The sequence below is a fragment of the Sphaeramia orbicularis genome, chromosome 17 (genome assembly GCF_902148855.1).
Source record: "Sphaeramia orbicularis chromosome 17, fSphaOr1.1, whole genome shotgun sequence".
Lineage (NCBI taxonomy): Eukaryota > Metazoa > Chordata > Actinopteri > Kurtiformes > Apogonidae > Sphaeramia > Sphaeramia orbicularis.
Window position 1 is genome coordinate 307,357 of NC_043973.1, and position 26,759 is coordinate 334,115.

General features: G+C 42.7%; 2 protein-coding genes across 7 annotated transcripts in view; one reads left to right on the forward strand and one right to left on the reverse strand.

Moving 5' to 3' along the window:
• Window positions 1-26,759, forward strand: part of LOC115437017 (E3 ubiquitin-protein ligase TRIM39-like) — a 760,370-nt gene that overhangs the window by 175,799 nt on the left and 557,812 nt on the right. The gene's annotated exons all lie outside the window — the stretch shown is intronic.
• LOC115437009 (uncharacterized) overlaps window positions 1-26,759 on the reverse strand; it is an 89,695-nt gene that overhangs the window by 12,059 nt on the left and 50,877 nt on the right. For 4 of the 6 annotated variants that reach the window (XM_030160064.1, XM_030160059.1, XM_030160061.1 and 1 more), the window contains 6 exons: window positions 12,154-12,486; window positions 11,606-11,938; window positions 7,695-8,027; window positions 5,878-6,210; window positions 4,060-4,392; window positions 2,041-3,048 (listed from right to left, as the gene is read on the reverse strand). In XM_030160064.1, the coding sequence (XP_030015924.1) occupies window positions 2,585-3,048; window positions 4,060-4,392; window positions 5,878-6,210; window positions 7,695-8,027; window positions 11,606-11,938; window positions 12,154-12,486 (2,129 nt within the window). In that variant the 3' untranslated portion in view covers window positions 2,041-2,584. Of the gene's footprint in view, window positions 1-2,040; window positions 3,049-3,486; window positions 3,819-4,059; window positions 4,393-5,877; window positions 6,211-7,694; window positions 8,028-11,605; window positions 11,939-12,153; window positions 12,487-26,759 lie in introns of those variants that run through there. The other 2 variants (XM_030160063.1, XM_030160062.1) reach the window with 2 other exon arrangements.

Here is a 26,759-nt window from a genome sequence, read left to right on the forward strand (position 1 = left end):
ATTAAAAGACACAGCTGTGACGTGTAAAAACTGGTCCACCTTCCACACTCTGGAATTAGTCAGACCCCTTTAATGAGCGTCACAGCATGAAATTCCTTCCTAAACCAGTGTAATAACACTAGTCCGATCAGCAGAAGCTCCACACGGGGTGACTTCTCAGCCCCATTCAGGAAAAGCACATTTGGTCAGTTCTCATTCTGTTCAAGCAACACTAAACTGGAACTGACGTCCCCCCACATTCCACATACACATACATACTGCACTGTTACAGCCACATGAAAAACACAGTTTGTACACATCTACACCTGTACACACTAACATATGTGTATGTGTGTGTGGGTGTGTGTGTGTGTCATGGTCATGGATGCTGTGTGTCCATATGTGATGTCTGTTTCCATCTGTGTCTGTGATCCTGTGCTGATGGATTCTGTGGGATTCTACTGGATGTGCTGCTGTTGTATGTTTGGATTGGATGTGCTGTCTGTAGGACTGGACTGATGCTTTACTGTTCTCTTTTATCTGTGTTAAAAACCCAGCAGTAAGACAACCAGGAGACAGCTGTGGGTTTGGATTCACCCAAAATTATTACAAAAATGATTACAAATGATAATTTTAATGATTAAGTATATATAAGAGGTCCACATAACAGAACTGTACACAAAATAATAACAACTAAGGCTGAGAAGAAGAACTGATGCATCAAACCAACTGACAAAAACTGACCCACCAAAATGAGACTCAGTGGGAGCATGGATAGAGGTTTGGACAAACCATGAAACAAACAAGGGCAAAACAAAATGGACACCAACTACAACTAAATACAACTGAAGCTTTGGGCACATTACACCCCCCCCCCCCCATGACAACACAGCCCATAGTTTCTGCTGATGAGGCGGCTGCAGTATATAATGTTGCTCCACCCTTGGTCACGCCTTTTTTCCACATCAGGATGGTGACAGGAAACTCCACCACACGGAAACTCAAACAAAGGAACCAAGGATTAACAGAACAGAACATCAATAATGTAATGGTCCCCCTACACTGTTCATATATGTGCATCTATACAACAGTGGACCATTCAAATAAAGAAATACAAAATAAACTACATGGTGTACGTTAAAGGACTGACTGCAAATGAAGACCATGAGCTGCCCACCAAAGTTACAGAAAGAATGAGACATGAAAACTAATAAGGTGACAGTGTGTTTGACCGATATGGGATTTTTGGGGCTGATACCGATGTTGAGGGCTTAAAAAAAGCAGATAACCGATATTGGCCGATAACTGATATATTGGCCGATTATATGAAATAAGAACACTGATCTCCACAGGATATAATAATCTGATATTAGATAATTGTGGACAGGTGGATAAACAGTTGCATAAATCTGTGTTTATCTGACAAATATAATTGACACAACGTTCAAATGCAAACTATGCGATCACAAAAATAATTAGAGTAAAAATATGACTGAGCACACAATTCTGTTTTCACTCACAAATATTGATGTGTCTGCCTCACGACACTACAACTGCCCATGTGGACTAAGGACTAAACTGAGCATGTGCAGAGTGAATTAGGTGAGTCCTAAGTTGTTCCTGATTGGAGGAACTGCAAGAGTTACAACTGACCTGTGTTCCAACTGTCCCCAGTCTCCCCTACACTGTTAACACCCAGGCCTGTCTGCAGAATGAAACTATGAGGGAGACAGGAAGTGCACGGACATGGGGGTGTGTGGGGGGGTGAATACTTCATAAGACGGGGGGGGGGGTTCTTTGGTCTATCCTCGTTAGAGTGTGCGGTAGCGGTCCATGATTTTCGCCGGGGTGGGGGGGTCGGAGAGCGGTGGTGGTGGTGGGAGGAGCAGTCCATCCTTGTCAGAGCGTGCGTGGGGGGGGCGGGGGGGGGGGGGGGGTTGCTCCGTGATTATGTGATGGTGTGTGGGGGGGTGATAGTGTCATTGTCCGAGCAGGAGTGAAAGTGAAACTAACTCGCTTTAAAGTTCCTCTGATTCTCTGGGCAGCACACACACGCACACACACACGCACACGCACACACACACACACACACACATACACACGCACACACACACACACACACACACACACACACACACACACACACACACACACACACAGGAGCAGCAAGCAACAGAATCTCTGTTTTTGCTGCACAGATCTCTTCAGATCTACCCACAGATGTTCAATGATGTTCAAGTCTGGGACTGTGAGGTCTGTTCCAAACCTTCAGCTGGAGTCTGTGAGGGCGTCCATGGTGGATTTACAGATAGGGTTCACATCATCATCCTGTTGGAAAATCCATCCTCTCTGACAGTGTTCATTTGTCTGATTTTGCTGCAGTGGTTTGGATTTGATAGTTTGGATTTTCTTTGGTTTGGAGGACAGACTGTCATCACAGAGAAACAAACACTAGAAATACAATAATGAAGAGTGGAAAAGCACAGTCTGAGTGCTTTGAAGTGTGTGTATTTCTATTGGATTGACCTGTTTCATATATTCAAGAGGAATAAGATCAAGCCTCAGTTTAGGAGTTGGACAAACACAAACACACACAACAGATCGATCAAACAGCTGCTTCAGCTTCTGCATCTTCTCTTATTGGAGGAAACTGATATGTGATCTGAGATCTGTCTGCAGAGGAGAAACAGGGCAGAGACACACCTGACCTCTGACCTGCATCTGAACTCTGACCTTTGACCTTCAGCTCCACTGTTTTCCCTCTCAGGGTGACTTCATCTCTGATGACTACACATACATATGTTCCAGAGTCGTCCTGTTGGAGGTCATTCAGGGTCAGACTGCAGTCTCCAGTCGTCCATGGGTCTTCATTCATCTTTGTTCTGTTTCTGTATCTGTCGTCCTGTTCACCAGGTTGAGCTGACTTCTTCTCAGACACATGGACATGTATGTATTTCTGGTCATTAGTTTGGTACCTCCACTCCACTCTGGCGTCCTGAGGCAGGTCAGGGGTCGTTCTGAAGGGCAGCAGGGCCGACCCCGCCCCCTCCTCCACCTCCACCTGTTGAACTGGAAGGAAACATGACATAAACATGGGACAGTTTTTTATCATCAGATCTTCTATATGGAGGAAAATCAGCCTCTGTAAAAGGAAAAGATTGAATAATTGCTCAACTTCAGTTCTGGGACCAGGAACAGCAGAGAAGGCTGATTAGAGGACTACAACCACAAATCCATGGTGGTCTAAACTGGTTCTAGGACACAGAATGCTCCTGTCCTGGTGGGGAAGGAGGCGGAGCTGTGGCAGATGGATCAGAGGTCCAGACTAGACCTGGGCTCTGGAACCCATCTCCTCAAAGGTCCCAGGACTTTTTTTTTTTTTTTTTAAATTCAGGAGTTATTCAGGGTGCGAGATGTGGAGCAGGTGTGGGGTTCCTCCACCTGCTCCACACCTCTGCTAGAACTTTGGCTCAGTGGCTTTATGTTGGAGTTCATCCATTGAATGAGAGGGTGGAGCTTCAGTTCAGGAACAGGTTGTGACTGTTGTCTGTCCCAGGTGGACCCTGCTGGTCTTCTTGGAGTCTGGTGGTGGTGTGCTGGAAGGCGCTCCCCTCAGGGACTCCACTGTTCTACTGAGAAACTTCTACATTCACATGGGCAATGACAATGAGACCAGAGGAGTGTGACTGGGAGGACTGGTCTGGATCTGAACCTGGGGGTTTTATTATTAGACCTCTGGACAAGTCACAGTTTGTCCAGAACTAACACTTTGTCACAACAGTGTTATTAAGTACATGTGGCACAAGGTGTTCTGGGCAGGTCCAACGAGGACGAAACCCCTGGAATATGTAGGAAATGATATATGACACAGCTGGACAGGGAAGGATGGATGGATGGATGGATGGATGGATGGATGGATGGATTATCCAGCCTGATTAAAAATACTAAAATATATATCATTAAAATCTGCACCATGAGTAACTCCACACTGCTATTTGTGATTGTGGAGGTTCGACAGGGAAGGGGAAAGAAGGGCTCGGTATTCTAGAACTAGGACTGACCTGTGTCTACAGCACTGACCTTTGACCTTCAGTTTCACTCGTTTCCTCCTCAGGATCTGCTTGTCTCTGTTGTACACGGTGCAGGTGTAGGTGTTAGTGTCCCAGTCTGTGGGGTGTTTCAGGGTCAGACTGAGGTCTCCAGTTCTCAGTGGGTCTTCTTTCATCTCTGTTCTGTTTCTGTATATTTCGTCCTGTTCATTAGTTCTGTCAGAGCCGTCCTCATACACATGGACCTTCCTGTTATAACGGGCCGTCCACTCCACTGTGAGCTGACTGACGTCCTCTACATGTAATGTGGTTTTCCAGGGCAGCAGGACAGACTCCTCCCCTGAATCCACCTCCACCTGTTGGACTGAGAACAACACCCATACCATCAGACAACAGTAGAGGAAAACATCTGCCATGGATCCAGTTCTAAGTGATGATGGAATCAGCAGCAGAACCAAGTACTTCTGTGTGTGTGTGAAGTTTTGAGTCTGTTTGTGAATGTCATCAGGATCACAGCAGTTCCAGTTCAGTCTCAGACTGCCCTGCTGGTATGTTATCTGTCATATGTTTGGGATGACTGCTACTAAAATGTCTGTTCAACACATGTGTGAATAACTCCAGTTTCATCTGTAGATGTGGTTCAGTCTGGAGAACTGATTGGATTTGCTCCATGCTGTATTCACAGGTGGTTTCCTCAGATGTTTGTGGATTTTGGGGAAATAATAAATAATAGGAGTGACTCAATGAGGGTTCAGACAATAACCATACTCCTTTTATATGATCCAGTTGGATTTGAAAGGAACTGAGGATATTAAACATCAGTAAAGACAATGTCACACAAGGAAACTTTAACCAACAAACCACAGAGTAAAAGGAGAATTAGTCAAAGTGTGTCATTCCATCAAAGCCAGTTTATACAAACGTGTTGAAGAAGTGGTTTCAACAATCTGAACAGAAAACACCAGAAGGAATGACAAGAAAGACTGACACTAGTGAAGGACTGGGAGGGTTTTTGGGTCCCCCCTAAGAGAGGGGGAGCAGAGTTCAGTTGGTTCTGAGTCTACAAGTTCACCACTAGGTGGGAGTAAATACCAGGAACTTCACCTTTAACGCATCAGTTTTTAACGACACTTTAAACACAATTTAATGGACAACATGAGAGAAAACATTCTTTTTGAAAACAGTCACTATCAGGTATTGGGTTGGAATTCCACCTCCTTTTTCACAGCACACAGTCTTCTATCAGACTTTGTAAAAACATAAACCTGCTGGTGGTGGCCTTTCTCAGACCAGGTCCTCTGGCTTCCTCCCACCATCCACACACATGCATTTTATGGGTTAATTGTTGAGTTTAAATCCAAAGAATGTGACAGTGAATGGTTGTGGGTCTGTACATGTTAGCGCTGACCTAGACAAATATTCCGAGTAAACCATGCATTTCCTTGTTGGTAGTCAGGATAGGCCCTGGCATCCCTGCAACCCTCCAGAGGATTCAACAGTTTGGAAAATGAAGGAAGATTTCTGCTGTTGTGTCAAAGGACTGTAGAAACAAACCCATAAGTTGATGCTATCATCCTGATCTATATAGTGTTAATGTGAGACTGGATGGAAAATATTTGACAAATTCTATTTGACTTTGGAATGTCAGGAAAAATAATAAGGACATTTTTCAGAGTTTTGAAAGAGCAATGTACTGTATGTCATTTTAATCTAATGAATGCTGCAGTGTTTGTGGTTTCCCTTCAGCACACTGACCTGTATGTAGAGGACTGAGCCACGTCTAGAATGCTGACTCTAAGAAGGGCTCAGTGTTCTAGAACTAGGAATGACCTGTGTCTACAGCACTGACCTTTGACCTTCAGATCCACTTCCTTCCTCCTCAGTATCTGCTTGTCTCTGTTGTACACGGTGCAGGTGTAGGTGTTAGTGTCCCAGTCTGTGGGGTGTTTCAGGGTCAGACTGAGGTCTCCAGTTCTCAGTGGGTCTTCATTCATCTCTGTTCTGTTTCTGTATATTTCGTCCTGTTCATTAGTTCTGTCAGAGCCGTCCTCATACACATGGACCTTCCTGTCCCTATCGTCCGTCCACTCCACTGTGAGCTGACTGACGTCCTCTGTATGTAATGTGGTTTTCCAGGGCAGCAGGACAGACTCCTCCCCTAAATCCACCTTCACCTGTTGGACTGAGAACAACACCCATACCATCAGACAACAGTAGAGGAAAACATCTGCCATGGATCCAGTTCTAAGTGATGATGGAATCAGCAGCAGAACCAAGTACTTCTGTGTGTGTCTGAAGTTTTGAGTCTGTTTGTGAATGTCATCAGGATCACAGCAGTTCCAGTTCAGTCTCAGACTGCCCTGCTGGTATGTTATCTGTCATATGTTTGGGATGACTGCTACTAAAATGTCTGTTCAACACATGTGTGAATAACTCCAGTTTCATCTGTAGATGTGGTTCAGTCTGGAGAACTGATTGGATTTGCTCCATGCTGTATTCACAGGTGGTTTCCTCAGATGTTTGTGGATTTTTAGGAAATAATAAATAATAGGAGTGACTCAATGAGGGTTCAGCCAATAACCATACTCCTTTTATATGATCCAGTTGGATTTGAAAGGAACTGAGGATATTAAACATCAGTAAAGACAATGTCACACAAGGAAACTGTAACCAACAAAGCACAGAGTAAAAGGAGAATTAGTCAAAGTGTGTCATTCCATCAAAGCCAGTTTATACAAACGTGTTGAAGAAGTGGTTTCAACAATCTGAACAGAAAAGACCAGAAGGAATGACAAGAAAGACTGACACTAGTGAAGGACTGGGAGGGTTTTTGGGTCCCCCCTAAGAGAGGGGGAGCAGAGTTCAGTTGGTTCTGAGTCTACAAGTTCACCACTAGGTGGGAGTAAATACCAGGAACTTCACCTTTAACGCATCAGTTTTTAACGACACTTTAAACATAATTTAATGGACAACATGAGAGAAAACATTCTTTTTGAAAACAGTCACTATCAGGTATTGGGTTGGAATTCCACCTCCTTTTTCACAGCACACAGTCTTCTATCAGACTTTGTAAAAACCTAAACCTGCTGGTGGTGGCCTTTCTCAGACCAGGTCCTCTGGCTTCCTCCCACCATCCACACACATGCATTTTATGGGTTAATTGTTGAGTTTAAATCCAAAGAATGTGAGTGAATGGTTGTGGGTCTGTACATGTTAGCGCTGACCTAGACAAATATTCCGAGTAAACCATGCATTTCCTTGTTGGTAGTCAGGATAGGCCCTGGCATCCCTGCAACCCTCCAGAGGATTCAACAGTTTGGAAAATGAAGGAAGATTTCTGCTGTTGTGTCAAAGGACTGTAGAAACAAACCCATAAGTTGATGCTATCATCCTGATCTATATAGTGTTAATGTGAGACTGGATGGAAAATATTTGACAAATTCTATTTGACTTTGGAATGTCAGGAAAAAATAATAAGGACATTTTTCAGAGTTTTGAAAGAGCAATGTACTGTATGTCATTTTAATCTAATGAATGCTGCAGTGTTTGTGGTTTCCCTTCAGCACACTGACCTGTATGTAGAGGACTGAGCCACGTCTAGAATGCTGACTCTAAGAAGGGCTCAGTGTTCTAGAACTAGGAATGACCTGTGTCTACAGCACTGACCTTTGACCTCCAGAAACACATGTTTCCTCCTCAGGATCTGCTTGTCTCTGTTGTACACGGTGCAGGTGTAGGTGTCAGTGTCCCAGTCTGTGGCGTGTTTCAGGGTCAGACTGAGGTCTCCAGTTCTCAGTGGGTCTTCTTTCATCTCTGTTCTGTTTCTGTATTTATCGTCCTGTTCATTAGTTCTGTCAGAGCCGTCCTCATACACATGGACCTTCCTGTCCCTATCGTCCGTCCACTCCACTGTGAGCTGACTGACATCCTCTACATGTAATGTGGTTTTCATGGGCAGCAGGACAGACTCCTCCCCTAAATCCACCTCCACCTGTTGGACTGAGAACAACACCCATACCATCAGACAACAGTAGAGGAAAACATCTGCCATGGATCCAGTTCTAAGTGATGATGGAATCAGCAGCAGAACCAAGTACTTGTGTGTGTGTGTGAAGTTTTGAGTCTGTTTGTGAATGTCATCAGGATCACAGCAGTTCCAGTTCAGTCTCAGACTGCCCTGCTGGTATGTTATCTGTCATATGTTTGGGATGACTGCTACTAAAATGTCTGTTCAACACATGTGTGAATAACTCCAGTTTCATCTGTAGATGTGGTTCAGTCTGGAGAACTGATTGGATTTGCTCCATGCTGTATTCACAGGTGGTTTCCTCAGATGTTTGTGGATTTTTAGGAAATAATAAATAATAGGAGTGACTCAATGAGGGTTCAGACAATAACCATACTCCTTTTATATGATCCAGTTGGATTTGAAAGGAACTGAGGATATTAAACATCAGTAAAGACAATGTCACACAAGGAAACTTTAACCAACAAACCACAGAGTAAAAGGAGAATTAGTCAAAGTGTGTCATTCCATCAAAGCCAGTTTATACAAACGAGTTGAAGAAGTGGTTTCAACAATCTGAACAGAAAAGACCAGAAGGAATGACAAGAAAGACTGACACTAGTGAAGGACTGGGAGGGTTTTTGGGTCCCCCCTAAGAGAGGGGGAGCAGAGTTCAGTTGGTTCTGAGTCTACAAGTTCACCACTAGGTGGGAGTAAATACCAGGAACTTCACCTTTAACGCATCAGTTTTTAACGACACTTTAAACACAATTTAATGGACAACATGAAAGAAAACATTCTTTTTGAAAACAGTCACTATCAGGTATTGGGTTGGAATTCCACCTCCTTTTTCACAGCACACAGTCTTCTATCAGACTTTGTAAAAACATAAACCTGCTGGTGGTGGCCTTTCTCAGACCAGGTCCTGTGGCTTCCTCCCACCATCCACACACATGCATTTTATGGGTTAATTGTTGAGTTTAAATCCAAAGAATGTGACAGTGAATGGTTGTGGGTCTGTACATGTTAGTGATGACCTAGGGCTGCACGATTAATCGATTTTAAATCGAAATCGGATTTTTTAATTAGGACGATTTTTAAAAAAGGGAAATCGTAAAATTGAATTCATCTCTCTAGTGCCTGCGGGCCATGCGCTTGCAGGCTCCCGTAGGCTCCTCCTCCTATCAGTGACAGTGGTCTGTCACAGAAGTCCGTGTAATGACCAGACTTTAAACGTGTTAATGAGCCCACAGTACTTATAGCACTGTAAGCCATGGCTTCACGCATGGATCCCGCAACTGAAATAGAACTGCATGGATCCGAACCGTACTGTCTTCTCCTGAACCAGGTCCGGGTCTCGGGGTCATCAGCCTCAGCAGAGGAGCCCACACAGCCCTGTGCCCACACACATCCACCAGCTCCACAGATAGAATCCCTCCAGTGTGTCCTGGGTTGGTCTGTACCACGCACGGATCCTCCAGTTTAAATAGAACTACAGGGTGTCCCATAAGTCTCCACACATAGGAGACATAATACATATGGTTCTAAGATGTATTTCATTATATTTCTTCTTTATAGTTCTTCAGCAGTGGAGGACACGCATTAAAATGTGTTCCTGACAAAATGGCAGTCATATAGAGCATATTATATACACTGAACAAAAATATAAATGCACCAATTTTTTTTTTTGCTCCCATTTTTCATGAGCTGAACTCAAAGATCTAAAACTTTTTCTATGTACACAAAAGGCCTATTTCTCTCAAATATCGTTCATAAATTTGTCTAAATCTGTGTTAGTGAGCACTTCTCCTTTGTCCTTAGCTGAGATAATCCATCCACCTCACAGGTGTGGCAGATCCAGATGCTGATTAGACAGCAGGATTATTGCACAGGTGTGACTTAGGCTGGCCACAATAAAAGGCCACTCTAAAATGTGCAGTTTTACTGTATTGGGTGGTCCAGGGGGGTCAGAAAACCAGTCAGTATTTGGTGTGACCACCATTTTCCTCGCACAGTCTTCTTCATGAATTCTCTGAAACAGCTTTGGAGATGGCTTATGGCAGAGAAATGAACATTCAATTCACAGGCAGAAGCTCTGGTGCAGATTCCTGAAGTCAGCATGACCAGTGCATATTCCCTCCAAACTTGTGACATCTGTGGTATTGTGCTGTGTGATAAAGCTGCACATTTTAGAGTGGCCTTTTATTGTGGCCAGCCTAAATCACACCTGTGCAAAAATCCTGCTGTCTAATCAGCATCTGGATATGCCACACCTGTGAGGTGGATGGATTATCTCAGCAAAGAAGAAGTGTTCACTAACACAAATTTAGACAGATTTGTGAACAATATTTGAGAGAAATAAATCTTGTGTGTACACAGAAAAAGTTTTAGATCTTTGAGTTCAGCTCATGAAAAATGGGAGCAAAAACAAAAGTGGTGCGTTTATATTTTTGTTCAGTGTAAATAAAAATGGTTTATGTCAAGAAACGTTTATTTTTCCTATGTATGGAGACTTATGGGACACCCTGTACATGTGGATCACTCATATTAACGTGGTCCACGCACACATGACTGATGCCTGTCACTGACTTACATTGGTATCACTTCTGTGGGCCCAGATACTCCAAAAAGAAAAAAAAAAATAAAATTTTTTTAATAATCAATTTAGTCCTCTTGCTAAATTTTTCATTCACAAATGTAAGTTCCGTAACACAAAACCAAATATTATTTATTTTTTGAAAGACGTTGAACTTTATTTAAAGCTGTTAGATAAATCTGGAAACAAAAAGGCCATAAAAAAAATAAGTATTTGCCCTGATTTGGAAATTGTATTGTAGTGTATTCCCCTGGCAATCTTATGTTATTTTCTTGTATACACTGTTTGTATACTCTACTTCATTCAATAAAGATTTAATTAAGAAAACATAAACTTCTGTGGGTTCATCACATGATACCATCACAGATTTGAGGTCAGAGCAGTGCCTAGCATTGTGGGCTGATCATGAAAACCACATGCTGACTTCTGTTGTCTTTTGTAGTTTTACCCAAAAATCGAAATTGAAAATTGAGTTTTTAGAGGAAAAAATCTGGATTTTTTTTTCTGCCAAAATCGTGCAGCCCTATGATGACCTAGATAAATATTCCGAGTAAACCATGCATTTCCTTGTTGGTAGTCAGGATAGGCCCTGGCATCCCTGCAACCCTCCAGAGGATTCAACAGTTTGGAAAATGAAGGAAGATTTCTGCTGTTGTGTCAAAGGACTGTAGAAACAAACCCATAAGTTGATGCTATCATCCTGATCTATATAGTGTTAATGTGAGACTGGATGGAAAATATTTGACAAATTCTATTTGACTTTGGAATGTCAGGAAAAAATAATAAGGACATTTTTCAGAGTTTTGAAAGAGCAATGTACTGTATGTCATTTTAATCTAATGAATGCTGCAGTGTTTGTGGTTTCCCTTCAGCACACTGACCTGTATGTAGAGGACTGAGCCACGTCTAGAATGCTGACTCTAAGAAGGGCTCAGTGTTCTAGAACTAGGAATGACCTGTGTCTACAGCACTGACCTTTGACCTTCAGAAACACTTCCTTCCTCCTCAGGATCTGCTTGTCTCTGTTGTAGACGGTGCAGGTGTAGGTGTTAGTGTCCCAGTCTGTGGGGTGTTTCAGGGTCAGACTGAGGTCTCCAGTTCTCAGTGGGTCTTCTTTCATCTCTGTTCTGTTTCTGTATTTATGGTTCTGTTCATTAGTTCTGTCAGAGCCGTCCTCATACACATGGACCTTCCTGTCCCTATTGTCCGTCCACTCCACTGTGAGCTGACTGACGTCCTCTATATGTAATGTGGTTTTCCAGGGCAGCAGGACAGACTTCTCCCCTAAATCCACCTCCACCTGTTGGGCTGAGAACAACACCCATACCATCAGACAACAGTAGAGGAAAACATCTGCCATGGATCCAGTTCTAAGTCCTATTTGTTCAATCTGTGTTGAATCATCAGCAGAACCCACTGCTTATTAAACTGTTAACTCCTATTCTCAGTTCAACTCCATTGGACATTTCTGTCTGATAATCCAGACACCTTTAGTTTTCTCATCTTCTGTCTACAGCACTGACCTCTGACCTTCAGCACCACTCGTTTCTTCTTCAGGACCTTTTCTTTGTTGTAGATGGTGCATAAGTATTCGTTGGTGTCCCGGTCCGTTGGGTGTTTCAGGGTTAAACTGAAGTCTCCAGTTCTCAGCCAGTGTTTCTTCATCTCTGTTCTGTCTGTGTAATCCTGGTCCTGTTCATCAGGTTCTCCAGAGCCATACTTATGCACAAGGATCTGTTGGTTGTGTAAGTTCTTCCACATAACGCTGATCTGTCTGGAGTTCTTTGTCAGGTGAGCTATAGTTTGACATGGCAGCAGGACAGACTCCTCCTCTGAATCCACCTCCACCAGTTGGACTGAGAACAGACAAATAAAAAGTAGACACCTGATTGGCTGGCCTGCTGTAGTGTGCTTTGTTCAAACATAATCTCACTATGAACCAAAAAAACTGTGGACAGCATTGTCTTAGAATAGGTATCCCTGCCAGCGTGGCTGATGTGAGTGGAAATGGCTGCTGCGTGCATCAAGTGGTTGATATGAATTTTGCAATAAATTAAATGTGCATCGATGTTTGTGAATGAAAATTTGTAGAAATATAGCTCTTTCCATTGGTATGTTTCTTTTGTCTGTGAAATGAAAATAAAGCATTTATTGAGCGTGTTGGTTTTTTTACTGTTCCCCGTTCTGCGCAGTGACTGTGACAGCACCGCCGTACCAGCTCTGACAGACATCCATTTTTGTTTCTCCCCGCGCTCCAGGGCTAACGATCCAATTGAGAGACAGTAAAAAGCACAAAATAAAAGCTTCAGTTTTGGATAAAAATCAAGGGGGTTCTGTTAGTATTAGGCCCCTTTATAACGGTTTGAAACCGAAAATCTGTCATTAAACTCGGTGTAAACGCGTCAGTTTTGACAGAAAATAAATCAAAATGATCGGAATATTGTTAACTTTCGAACTGTGATATTGAAATGTAGATTTAAAGTACCGCCCCCGAGCGCCAGTGCACCAAACGAGCAGCGGCTAGCTCTGGAAGGTGGTAATATAGCAACCGCCATGGAGGCTGATTGTGATTCCGCTCCGCTCACAGAAAGCGACCGTCTGCAACAAATACTCAGTAGATTTGGTATGTGTTGCACTCAGTTTGAAACCAAATGATTTGTTTTGTTGAATTATAATAAAAATACAAAGAGGATCGCTCTAGATTTAACAGAATCTGCGATTAATATGACGGTCTTTCACTCATCACCTGTTGATATCTTTATTTAATATTGCTTTCATAAAGTAAAAATCACAGTCCTACCACTTCGACAGTCAGATTATTATGAATGTTAGGGTGCTAAAGTTGACGCTTTTTCACAACGTCCCATGTGGGTGAAAATAAGGGAATAACAGAGTTGTCACCACACAGCTTTCATTGTTATTTCAGTAGAAACTGATCATTTTGTGGAATATATAACGACGATTTTCATCAGGATTGTTCAAAATAAACAAATAGTACACAACCACATTACCTTCATAATTGAATTCACTGTTATGAGTCAGTCTGTGACCCTTCTGCAGTCTGTGACCCTTCTACAGTCTGTGACCCTTCTACAGTCTGTGACCCTTCTACAGTCTGTGACCCTTCTGCAGTCTGTGACCCTTCTGTGACCCTTCTACAGTCTGTGACCCTTCTGCAGTCTGTGACCCTTCTACAGTCTGTGACCCTTCTGCAGTCTGTGACCCTTCTGTGACCCTTCTACAGTCTGTGACCCTTCTACAGTCTGTGACCCTTCTACAGTCTGTGACCCTTCTGTGACCCTTCTGCAGTCTGTGACCCTTCTGCAGTCTGTGACCCTTCTACAGTCTGTGACCCTTCTACAGTCTGTGACCCTTCTGCAGTCTGTGACCCTTCTGTGACCCTTCTGCAGTCTGTGACCCTTCTGCAGTCTGTGACCCTTCTACAGTCTGTGACCCTTCAACAGTCTGTGACCCTTCTGTGACCCTTCTGCAGTCTGTGACCCTTCTACAGTCTGTGACCCTTCTGCAGTCTGTGACCCTTCTGCAGTCTGTGACCCTTCTGTGACCCTTCTGCAGTCTGTGACCCTTCTACAGTCTGTGACCCTTCTGTGACCCTTCTGCAGTCTGTGACCCTTCTACAGTCTGTGACCCTTCTGTGACCCTTCTGCAGTCTGTGACCCTTCTGTGACCCTTCTGCAGTCTGTGACCCTTCTTCAGTCTGTGACCCTTCTGTGACCCTTCTGTGACCCTTCTACAGTCTGTGACCCTTCTACAGTCTGTGACCCTTCTACAGTCTGTGACCCTTCTACAGTCTGTGACCCTTCTACAGTCTCATCGTTTCCTCGTTTCTTCCTGAAAAAGTTCTCCAGTGAATTCTTTTTTTGCTCATTTCTTTAGCTTGTGTTTCTACTGATTCATAAAACAGCACACCTAAGTCTAGTGGTTGTGAGGCGAGGGCGGAAATGGTGGCTTTTCAAAATAAAATCTCCGGAAGACTAATGGAAAAAATTGCTTTAATATTAACCACAGTTTTTTTTTTATGTTATTGGAATGCTATGCAGAGTAATTGTTGCTGCAGCCATGTCCATCTCACATTTAATGTTATGAATGACTAAGTCTGTGGACAGGATGAAAAGTTTTTTCTTTCGTCGGCTGAATTCGATCAAATAACTTCAATATTTGTCAATTTAAAAAATGAATTTAACTTTTAATCTTCCTTTATGAAATACCATTGTATAGCTGTTAGTCTCAGGAGTCCAGTGATACCATTTTTATGGGAATAGGCCTAATATTATGTAAGATACAGACAAATATGGAGGACAAAGTTGCCTGTGGCTTGATATTGCCAGGTTTTGCATGCTTAACATTTAAATATTGGGGGTATTTTAACTTTTAATTATTCAGAAAGAACCTAACACATTATTCTTTTCATGCTATAAACATGAAATGCTATCTAGATATGTCATGTAGACATGTTTTAGGAAGACTGGTACTGTAGAGAATAAAATAAGGTAAATAATGTAAAAGAGATACTGTTTGAAGAAGGCCCTGCATGTGTCTTTTCATGGAAGAAGGCCCTGCTGATGATTCTGCAGGCGCAAGCTTTTGTAAACAATTGTGAAAAGAGGATTCTCTGCTGGTTGTGGTATGAAGTTCCTTGACCCGGCTGCTGACCCTGCAAACCATGTTGGCTATGGTAGACCAGGATGGTGCTGGCTTAATAATTTCTGGGCAGTATGCCCAGACCATCTAGTGAAACATTCAGCACAGCTGCGCCACTTCAGTAAAAGAAGAACCAAAACAACTGATAAGAAAAACCAAAACAACTGGTGAGATGACCAAAAGTGACCTTGAGTGTGTATGTAGCAAGTAGGGTAAATGGCACAGATGGGCCTGACCAAAGATGGTTTTAAAAGGGAAGCTTCCGGGGGGTGGTTTCTGCCAGTGGAAAAGTACCCCAAATTTTCTAGAATGCTGGAAAAAGGGGATTTTGGGAGGAGCGACCCGGGGAAAATCACGCCCCAAGCCCCGAAACAAGGTATAAATGATAGGGGATTTTCGGCTACTCTTCAGACCATTCCCGGGTGTGTCTCCGTGTGTTTTTCCTTGCTTTTGCAAATAAACACATGTATGGCTCTGAAGACAGACTGGTTCGGCTCATCATTGTCTCTGAAGATGTTCTTTCTTGATCACCACTTAGACAGAATTCTGCAGTTTAAATTAGGTGGGGAAAAAGGCGCAGACCTACAATTAAGTCTCGTCATTTTGGCGTTGTCGGCAGGATGGCTCGGGGACAGGGCCCGTGACCCTGAGGGAGACTGGCTACGGACCTGGAGAGTTCAACGGGCCCATAAAATAGGTAAGATCTGGCTTTTAATTATTATCAAAATTTTATTAGAAGGGAACCTCCAGGACCGTGTCAGGCCTTCTGAGGGGCTGCGGGTAACTATCCCTCTCCATAAAAGGACCAAAATATTAGAATAAGGAAAAAATAATGTTGAGGTAATTTAGTAGTGATGAAAGCCATGGTTGTTGTCTTCAGAGCCAAATTGTATGTATGAAGGCTCGAGCAGTGTGTGAAATGTTATGTGTGTCTGTTCTATGTTATTTATGAGTTCATGAGAAAAAAAGTTTCCAGATGCGACTTAACTGTCAAATCAAATGAATGATTGATGGGACGGTCTGATGCAACCGGGACTGTTGTCTCAAGAGGAGGCAAACAGGGTTGAAAAAGAAATAATAAGAGAAGTCCAGGCAGTGTCCAGTCGTCGCATGGGGTGTGATGAGACGGGCCTGATGAGTCTTACTGTTGCGAAATATTCGTAATAGGACTATGTAAGAAATTGTTTGTCTAAAGTAGTTGATCATTGTGTGGTTTGGGGGTGGGTATAGAAATAGGGAAGTAGAGATTTTAGTAAATGGTGAAAAGGCCTATGTAAATAAGCATGCAAATATACTAGGGTAGGTTTAAAGCTGTGTATACCTAATAGCGGATATATAAAGTAGTGTGAACTGTGTGGTGTGAGAGGAAAAAGGAGGAGGTGTAACCAGAGTGTTGTTCTTAGTGTAAATATTCTGTGTTTGTATTCAAGGTGTAATTAGTGTAATCGTCTTAATGTGGTGTTCTGTGTTTGTAGTCTGTGTCATGTGTTTCGTGTAAAGGAGAGTGATGGTGAAGTTGTAAAGTAAAAGAGGATAACGGAGAAAGGCTTAATCAGATTGATATGTTAGCCTAGGAAGTAACTTTGGATAAGGAAGTATAATTGGTAGAAACAGAGTGATGGAGACAGAAGGCAACACAATAATGATGAAAGATAGTACAAATAATTAACAGATGAGATTTATAAAGGTATAGACAAATATAGGATAAAAGGTGAGCACTTGACATAAGGAAAACACATAGGGAAGGAGCTGCAGAGGAGAAAAAAATGTGTGAGGAGCTGTGAGAGGCCTTCTCTGCTAGTGTGAGCAGCGGAGCTGTGGGACCTGCTGTGTGTGTGTGAGCAGGCGGGAGGGGTGACAGAGAGAGAGAGAGAAGGAGGAAAGTGTGGAAGCAGAAACAGTAAGATAAAGCAGGAAAAAGGTGATGGGACACACAATGAGTAAAAAATCTAATGAGTTGACACCAGTTGAAATAATTATGTTACAGCACCCAACACAAAAGAGGAAAATCATGAAATGTATGAATAAATGACACAGAGTGACCAAGGGGAAAGCACAATGGTCTGAAAATGGAACATTTAATCTGAGCTATTGTAAAAAGGTAGAGGAAAAGTTAAAAGAAAAAGATGAAAATATTGATAGAAGCATATAAAGACAAAACTGAAAAATGCAGAACACAGAGAAATCCTGCAGTATTTTCATTCAGAAGGAATACAAAAACAAATGTTGCTGAACCCTCCCCCTTACAATATTTATAATAATGAGAAGGCAGGAATCTATCCTTTTGGGGATGTCGGGGGGGAGAGTGACAGGAACGTTAGCATTAAAAATAGAAAAAACGAGCAACCACATACAGAACAGAGTAAATCAGTGGAAACAGAAGGAAAAGGTTCAGGAAAACACCGGGACATACAAAACACTTGTTAGATGAGAAATTCAAATCTGAAGTGAAGAAAGGAGAAAAAGGAAATGTTACAAGAAAAATAAAAGTCTCCAGAACGATGCGGTAAAAAGAAACTTTTATGAAGTAGTAAGGCGTGAACCCTCAAAGGGACTTAAAAAAAAAAAAAAAAAAAAAGAGAAATTCTTAAAAAGAATTGAAACACACACTCACGAGGGAACAGCATTCTCCACTGTCACCAAACATAGACAGTAACTGCAAGACAGAGAGGAGGAAAAGTATTTCTCACTACCAGAAGGCATAGATTGTGGATGCACAGAGACAGAGAAAAAAAAAAGAAGGGGAATATCTTCAGAGACAGATACATGCCACAGATTACTCCAGTGGGAGATGAAGCAGAAACCGTTCTGGCAACAACTGGGAAAATGGCCAAGGAAGTCAAAGGTTATTACATCAGAGTTGTCACTGCGTGGAGGCATGCAGAGCTGGGGAACGAGCCATGAAGGAGCAGGGTAGAGTGTTGGATAACAAGCTATGGCCCAGCTGCAGGTGGGAGAATTATCCAAACAAGAAAAGGACTGAGGAAAAAAAAAACAAAACAAAAAAAACAAACATCGAGCGTCAGTGACTGTAGCTGCATCTGAAGCTAAGCCTGGAACAACACCTGAAGGAAGAACTGAGACAAGTGTGACATAAGCTCCAGTGTTCACAGTTACAATAACTCCGCCTCAATCTCAGCAATAGTAATCAGCTGTTCCAGCTGCTTATTCACCAGCACAGCCACCAGTCCAAGTGCCAGACCCTGCAGATTCCTCCAGTCCATGTACATCTTAACTCAGGGGGAAACGCCAATTATCCACCGTCTGGAAAGGGATGCCCAATTCTAAATGGAGGGCCTCCACAGCGAGGGAGATGGAGGAAACCCCCATTAACTCAGTATCAACAAGCACCTCAACAACAACAGCAACAGCCGCAGCAGCCTCAAGGGGGGCCTAGAGATGACATTAAAAATGTGACAACAGCTCCAATGCAGGGGCTAAGGGGTTAACTGGACATATGCAGAGAGATTGTCCAACCAACCCATGGACAGGTACCCAAGCTTCTGGTACCTGGATACTCAGCTGACACTCCAATTAACTTATTGGAGAGAGATTTATTGTGTTTGATAAAAGCCAAAATTATGTGTTCCCTGGATGGCATTTATTTTGACTTTCCTGATGATAACCTAGATGCTATGCCTATGATGCCAGGAACAGCGTCTTCAGAATTCCAGCCTGAGGAGAGAAAGACAGAAGAAGCATTGGTCTACTGGCTAAAACTGACTACACCTGACTCATTAGTATATAATGAGTGGGAGAGCTGGAGACCTCTGATATTGCATCATTATGAAAAAGCTCAAGAACCAGTCCATCCACTACACAGCACTCTAATATGTGATAAAGACCAGACTCATGAGGCATAGTAGAACCACAAGGAGTCGCTGCAGCTGTAAAACTTCCAGAAGAAATAAAAGACTGGTTTCAAGTCTCAAATTCTACACCCTATGTCACTCTGGCCATAGAAGAAAACTATGAGTCACATGACCTTGGACCAATGATGGAAAAAGCAGGACAGATAAAAGAATGGACTCCTACTGAATGCCAACATATTAGTGCATCCCCAGATGAACTTTTCTTCAGCAATCCATCTTGCAGAACACTACATGCATGCATTGCGAAAAAGTAATGTTATCTAAAGAAATCATAAGATAAATGATGATAGCTAAAGAACATAAAGCCTTATTAGAACAGGTTCCACCACATGTATGGTCAGCACGTAAAACAGATGTAGGTCTAGTAAAATTAGCAGAACCACTACAGTTCCAAGTGAGACCAGGAGTAAAATTACGTTGTCAAAAACACTATTCACTCAAACCAGAAGCAATAAGTGGCATAAGGCCAATCTTATAAGGACTAGTGGAAGCAGGAGTTCTAGTAAAAATTCAAAGTATTTGTAACACTCCGATTTTTCCAATACGAAAAATAAATGTTGATGATTATAGATTAGTACTTGACTTAAGAGCAATTAATGCCATAGTAGCCAAAGACACACCAGTGGTACTAGACCCACATGCTCTGATGTCTAACATACTACCAGACTCAAAATATTATACGGTAATAGACTTGTGTTCTGCCTTCTTCAGTGTACCAGTGCATCCAGATTCACAACACCTGTTTGCCTTTACCTATGAGGGGTAACAGTACACATACATGCGTCTTCCACAAGGCTTTGTGCATTCTCCTTCCATTTTTAACAAGGTATTGGCAAACGACCTAGCTCATGTGGATGTAAAATTCACTACGCTAATGTATGTAGATGATATTCTCATCTGCTCAGAAACCAAAGAACAGTGTGAGAAAGACTCTATTACCCTACTGAAGGCCCTAGCAGAAAGAGGGCATAAAGTCAGTAAGAAAAAGCTACAATTCTGCCAACAATCAGTGGAATGCTTAGGAAGGAAACTAAGTGGTGATAAACGACTAATAGCACCCTCATAGTTGGAAGCTATCATTAAGGCCCCAAAACCACAAACGGGGGGCCAAATGCTTACCTTCCTGGGAATGACAGGCTTTAGCCGTCCCTGGATATGTGACTATACCTTAAAAACAGCCCCTTTGAGGGCTATGGTAAGAGCTGCAGGTCAAACAAACCAATTAGCCAAATTACAATGGACAGATGAGGCTGAAGGAGCATTTTCGCTCCTTAAATAGGACATGCAAATTGCTCCAGCTTTAGTTAATCTGGACTACAGTAAACCATTTCATTTATATGTAGCGGAAAGGAAAGGCTATGCATGTGCTGTACTGATGCAGAAAGGTCCCATAGGTAATCAGCCTATAACATATTACAATACTAAGTTAGATGGAGTAGAAGATGGGTTCCCACCATGTTACCAAGGTCTTGCAGCAGCTGTATTTGCTTATAAAAAAGCATCAGTGATAACAATGGGACACCCAGTCTTCCTGTACACCTCTCACCAACTCCATGCTCTGCTCACAAGCTCACTTTTTGTAATAACGCAGGCAAGGAAAACAGGACATGAGGTCTTATTATCCTGCCCAGACCTAACTATACAACGATGCACCATAGCGAACCCAGCAACAAAAATGGTGCTACCAAATGATGGACAGCCTCACGATTGTTTACAAGAAACAGAGGCATTCATGAAAGATACGAGACAAATTGTATAACTGCCCAATTCCATCGGACATGATCATTTTTGTGGATGGTCCTGAGTGAAAAGTGATACAGGAAACAAAGCAGGATATGGTATACTTCAACTACATCCTGATAACACATTTACCAAACTCCAAGTGGTAAGCCTTGATCAACCTTGCTCTGCTCAGCTAGCAGAAATTAAAGCACTCACAGCAGCATGTAAATTGGCAGCAGGAAGGAAAGTAACAATCTACATGGACTCAGCCTATGCTTATGGAGTCTGTCACATTAATGCTAGTATATGGAGGCAAAGAGGTTTTAACCGATCAGACGGAACTCCTGTTACACATGGCCAAGCAGTAAGAGAACTTATCCAGGCCATGCAGCTGCCACATGAGCCTGCTATTGTTAAGTGTGCAGCTCACCAAAATGATAAGGTACTTATAACAGCAGGAAATAACTTAGCAGATGAAGCAGCAAAGGAAGCGACAGGACAGGTATCACAACAACCAATTCTAGTGGAAGAAGACTGTATACCAATAACAAACATCCAGTCATAAATAGAAGCTCAAAATAATGTGTCAGAAGCAGAAAAAAGATTATGGGTACTGAGAGGAGCTGTTAGGACAGCTACCCCTCATGGAGGCCTGTGGAGAAGTCCACATGGCCATTGTGTGTTGCCTCTGTCTTTATTACCAATTGCTACCAAAAGAATGCATGAGCCACACCATTGTTCTAGGAACCAAGTGCTTAGAGAACTGCAGGCTGTGTGATGGTCTCCTTATATGGCAGCAATAGTTGATAGAGAACTTTCTCTCTGTAGAGAGAGAGTTGGGAGAATATCTGAAAGTATTAACACAAATCCATAAGCTTGTGTTCCAACAGGTAAAGGAGGCCCACGGCAGAGACGAAACACACATCCCAGTAGCTGCACGTGACATCCAGGTGGGAGACCAGGTTTTCATAAGGGCGTTTAGACGGGACTGGCACAAGCCCCGTAGAGAAGGGCCATATAAAGTGGTGCTGACCACGCCTTCTGCATTAAAAGTCGAAGGTGAGCCATACTGGTTCACCCTCGGACCCCATGGTTCAAGAGGACTCCTTCCACGAGGAGACATTCCAAATCCCGTCCCCTGACCCATGGGAATGGCGGCGGTCTTCTGACGAAGATTAGTTCTTCCATAGGCATAGTGCTAACCCTTTGCGGGTTAGCAAGAGGGGAGGGCCTAATAGGTGGACCACCAAACTCAGTTACATGGATTACTAGTACTACTAACACAAATACACGCATGTGGGACACACAAGCGTCACACAGAGGCTGTGCACTGGCTATTGTCACCCTAGCTACTAACAAAGGAATAGGATACTATACAACAGACTGGATAAAGTATGAAAATTTATATGGATTTGTGTCAATAGCTAAACTGATGCAAGATGAATTCGAGGAGGAACGATGGACTGAGTAAAAGATGGCAGAGGCCGCCAGGGCATACACCTCCTGATATGGGCATGTGACAGAGCCAAGGACCAAGTGGACCAGAGGCGGCGCATATGTTTGTAAGACCACACTTTTTGCTAATGCTGCACTTCTTAGCCCTACACTACAGGCTGGAGAAGGAGCCAGGCATGGAGGAGAATCGTATGGGACGACACTTCCTGCCCGGTGATGCTTCGTGTTCCTGGAATGGCGGCACGACGGATCTAGTTCCCAGACAGTCCATCTGAGCCATCAACGCCGAGAGGACATCCAAGGCACCCTTGGCCTTCAGAGGCTTCATCAGCGAGGCCACACATGGAGCACCAGAGACCATCAGCCCGTGGGGACCATAGAGAGTTCCAGCGCCAGGCCACTCCGCCCACACACCCAGACTACAGAGCGGACGACTACATCTACCTGTCATGGTTCCTGCAACGTCCATATGACCAATATCCCAGCTTTGAACACGTCCTGGAAGAGCTGAGCGCTATTTCCTCCCTGTGGTATAAGAGCCTGCTACGTGGCCTATCCGGCCCAGCCAAAGTGATCCTTCAGAAGCAGCGGCAGTGTTACCACAGCCGCACTTATCAGCAAAGCAGAAGAATACTGCTAGCTGAGGTTGAAACCATGGAGGACAATTGTGCTCTTTCCGAGGGATGATGAAAGACAAACCAGAACTGCCATGTGCCTTACAGTTAAAAGGGGAGGGTCTCAGGCCCCGACACAGGGAATGGGACCGTATGGTTGAGAACTTTTTTGGAGCATAGCTCGGGAATCATGTTTTGAATGGTGTGAGTATGGAAATGAATACAGAAAGGAGTATTAAGGACATATAAGTCCAGAAAGGGATTGAAGAGGTGGTAGTAATATGATAAAATAGCTGATAGCAGCATATATACGTATATTGATAGTGTCCATCAAAGGGGAACATATGGTTTCCCTCTGATGATAAAGGCTTGATAGGTTGACATCACTACTCACTAGTGCATGGTTGGGAGGAATTCCACCTTTTTACGCATAGCTCCAGTAGGGAGTATTAAGTGCTGCCTGGCCTTATAGATATATATGTGTGTGTGTGTGTGTGTGTGTGTGTGTGTGTGTCTGGTCAAGAGGCACGCCAAAACAATGCAGAAAATCTTAAATAAAAAAATGTAAGAGGACAAACCCTCATATGACAAGTGCCAGAGGAAATTGGGGAGGTGAGCCTTAAGCTGTTGACAAGTGTTAGTCAATAAAGGTTTGCAAGTATTTACTCAGTTTGTAAAATACACTGGTGTTTAACATATTTACTAACCTTCACCAAAGCACTGTCCACCAAAGTACTGTAGCTTCTACTATGATTCACACAGCATAATCATGGGTGTGATTAGCTACCATACTAAAAGTTATATTACCACTAATGTAATCATGTGTGCCTTACACAAAGTTGGTTTTGTAAAAATGTGTTAATGGTTGAATGTTGACTTGTCACCTGGTGAGGGTTTTACCTCCCCACTACAAAATGGGGAGGAGGTTTCCCTTGCCATGTCGCATGATCAGCAGAGGGTCTAGTAGTGATGGACACTGTGTTATTCATCTTTCAGGGTAAAACCCAGAATAACTCTGGTGGAGAACTCGGCCGCCATGTAGTGGCCGGGACACTATCAGTAGGTGACCCTCACTGCAGGACTTGATGGGTATGAGCAGAAAAGAAGGTTATTTACACTGTGTTTGTTATCACTGAAATGTGCACTGAGTGTTACTATGAACTAACTACACAACAGCATGTATAATGGTTATGCACGTTTGATGTTTATATAATCATGATAATCGTTTGAAGGGTGGCTGAAACTGTAGTATTGGTCTTAATTAAAGACCAAAGGGGGGAGTAATGTAGAGAATAAAATAAGGTAAATAATGTAAAAGAGATACTGTTTGAAGAAGGCCCTGCATGTGTCTTTTCATGGAAGAAGGCCCTGCTGATGATTCTGCAGGCGCAAGCTTTTGTAAACAATTGTGAAAAGAGGATTCTCTGCTGGTTGTGGTATGAAGTTCCTTGACCCGGCTGCTTACCCTGCAAACCATGTTGGCTATGGTAGACCAGGATGGTGCTGGCTTAATAATTTCTGGGCAGTATGCCCAGACCATCTAGTGAAACATTCAGCACAGCTGCGCCACTTCAGTAAAAGAAGAACCAAAACAACTGATAAGAAAAACCAAAACAACTGGTGAGATGACCAAAAAGTGACCTTGAGTGTGTATGTAGCAAGTAGGGTAAATGGCACAGATGGGCCTGACCAAAGATGGTTTTAAAAGGGAAGCTTCCGGGGGGTGGTTTCTGCCAGTGGAAAAGTACCCCAAATTTTCTAGAATGCTGGAAAAAAGGGATTTTGGGAGGAGCGACCCGGGGAAAATCACGCCCCAAGCCCCGAAACAAGGTATAAATGATAGGGGATTTTCGGCTACTCTTCAGACCATTCCCGGGTGTGTCTCCGTGTGTTTTTCCTTGCTTTTGCAAATAAACACATGTATGGCTCTGAAGACAGACTGGTTCGGCTCATCATTGTCTCTGAAGATGTTCTTTCTTGATCACCACTTAGACAGAATTCTGCAGTTTAAATTAGGTGGGGAAAAAGGCGCAGACCTACAATTAAGTCTCGTCAGTACCATTATTTGTGACTTTATAAAAATATGAAAATGCCTATTTTTTCATTTGGGTCAAAATGGTGGAAAAAGTACCTATTTTGCTGAACTTCAGTATGCAATAACTTTTGTATTAATAAAGATATCTTTACAAACAAGGTATCATTATCTTCCTTACAAAGAGAGCTTACAGAAGACACTATTTTTAAGGCTCCCAAATGTAAATGTAAACACACCTTAGGATACCTACTTAGAAGCATGACAGCTCATAAATGAACACACACAACTGTGTGTGTCTAATATGCAGGTAGTGAAAGCACATGGAAGAGCTCCAGAGGTCAAACCAAAGTGGGCCTGTCAAAGGGTCCAATCCAAACCGTGGGATGAATTTGAGAAAATCAAAAGTGTCAAAGTCGTTTTAGCTCAGGGGACACATACAGTCCAGTTTGAACTCAAGTGGGTCGGACCAGGACAAATACACTGTGTTCAATGAAGTTGGAACAGTTCAGTTTTGGGACATGTTCCTCTGTTTATTCCCATTGAATCACTTTTGACCCAGTACAAGGATTACATACTGAGTCCAGTTCCACCTGATCTATCAAGGATAAATCACATTTCACATGAAGAAATATTTCCTTCTATTTTTATTGGAAACAGTGTAATAACATTATAACTTATAGATGTCAATATTCCGCCTGTTCCTAAATGTCTTGTGTGTTCATAGATCCACTGTGATCTGTACGTTGGAATGCACATGTGGAAATGATAAGATCACACTTAGTATTGTTGAAATTGTACACTTATTTCTGTGGTTGTACAGGGGTGTTCAGGTTATTAATTTTCATTCTGCAATTTTACATTTTTCACGCTAAAACAAAGAGAAAAATCTAGCGTTGATATAATTGACTGTTATTCTGCTGTTATTTTGCTGGTGCAGCCTGATTCAGATCAAACTGGGCTGAATGTGTGACAGCCCTGGTTTAGACACAAAGGTCCAGGTGTTTGAATGCCTCCTCTATTATTGTGGAAGAAATCCATCTGCTTCATGTGCTGCTGATGTGAAAGGTGAGCACATGCTCTGTGTCTTATGACGGTATCATCTGTAAGTTTGTCGTGTACATTAAATATTATGGTCCAATTGCTGCTGATGGATAAACGATTAGAACTCATTTTTATCGACGTCATTTAAAAAGGTAGTGAAGCAGTTGAAGGGGGCTTTCACATCAAAGGTGGTTCTCTGAGGTGAGTCGCAGAAGCCGGTCGTTCTTGGAATATGAACTTAGATCCATACTATCACCTATGGCTGAGTATGGAGTTAGAGGAATAGGAAAGTAGTGACAATGTCTGACCGCTGTACTACCCCCCCCAGTGAGTAGAAGCCACCAGCTTCTGTCCTGTTCATTATTTCAGAGCAGATTCATCTGTTTACTGATGAAATGTCAGATTTATTTCCTTTCTAATATCAATATTGATCCCAGTACTGATGTGTTGCATGACTGCGGTACTCAAATAATCAGGTTACGACTCAAAATTGTACTTTGATTCAGATTAATTTGGTGATACCAATCAATTAATACTGAATCAAACTGATATTGGATCGAGTCGAATCGTGATTAATTGATTCAGAACCTTAAGAATCGAATCCGTTATTCTCTGATCAGTCCACTGTGACTCCTGACCTTTGACCTCCTCAGCAGCGCCTACACACACACACATTACAATCCCAAACTTGGTCTGTAGGTTTCTATATGTATGAGTGACAGTCTGCT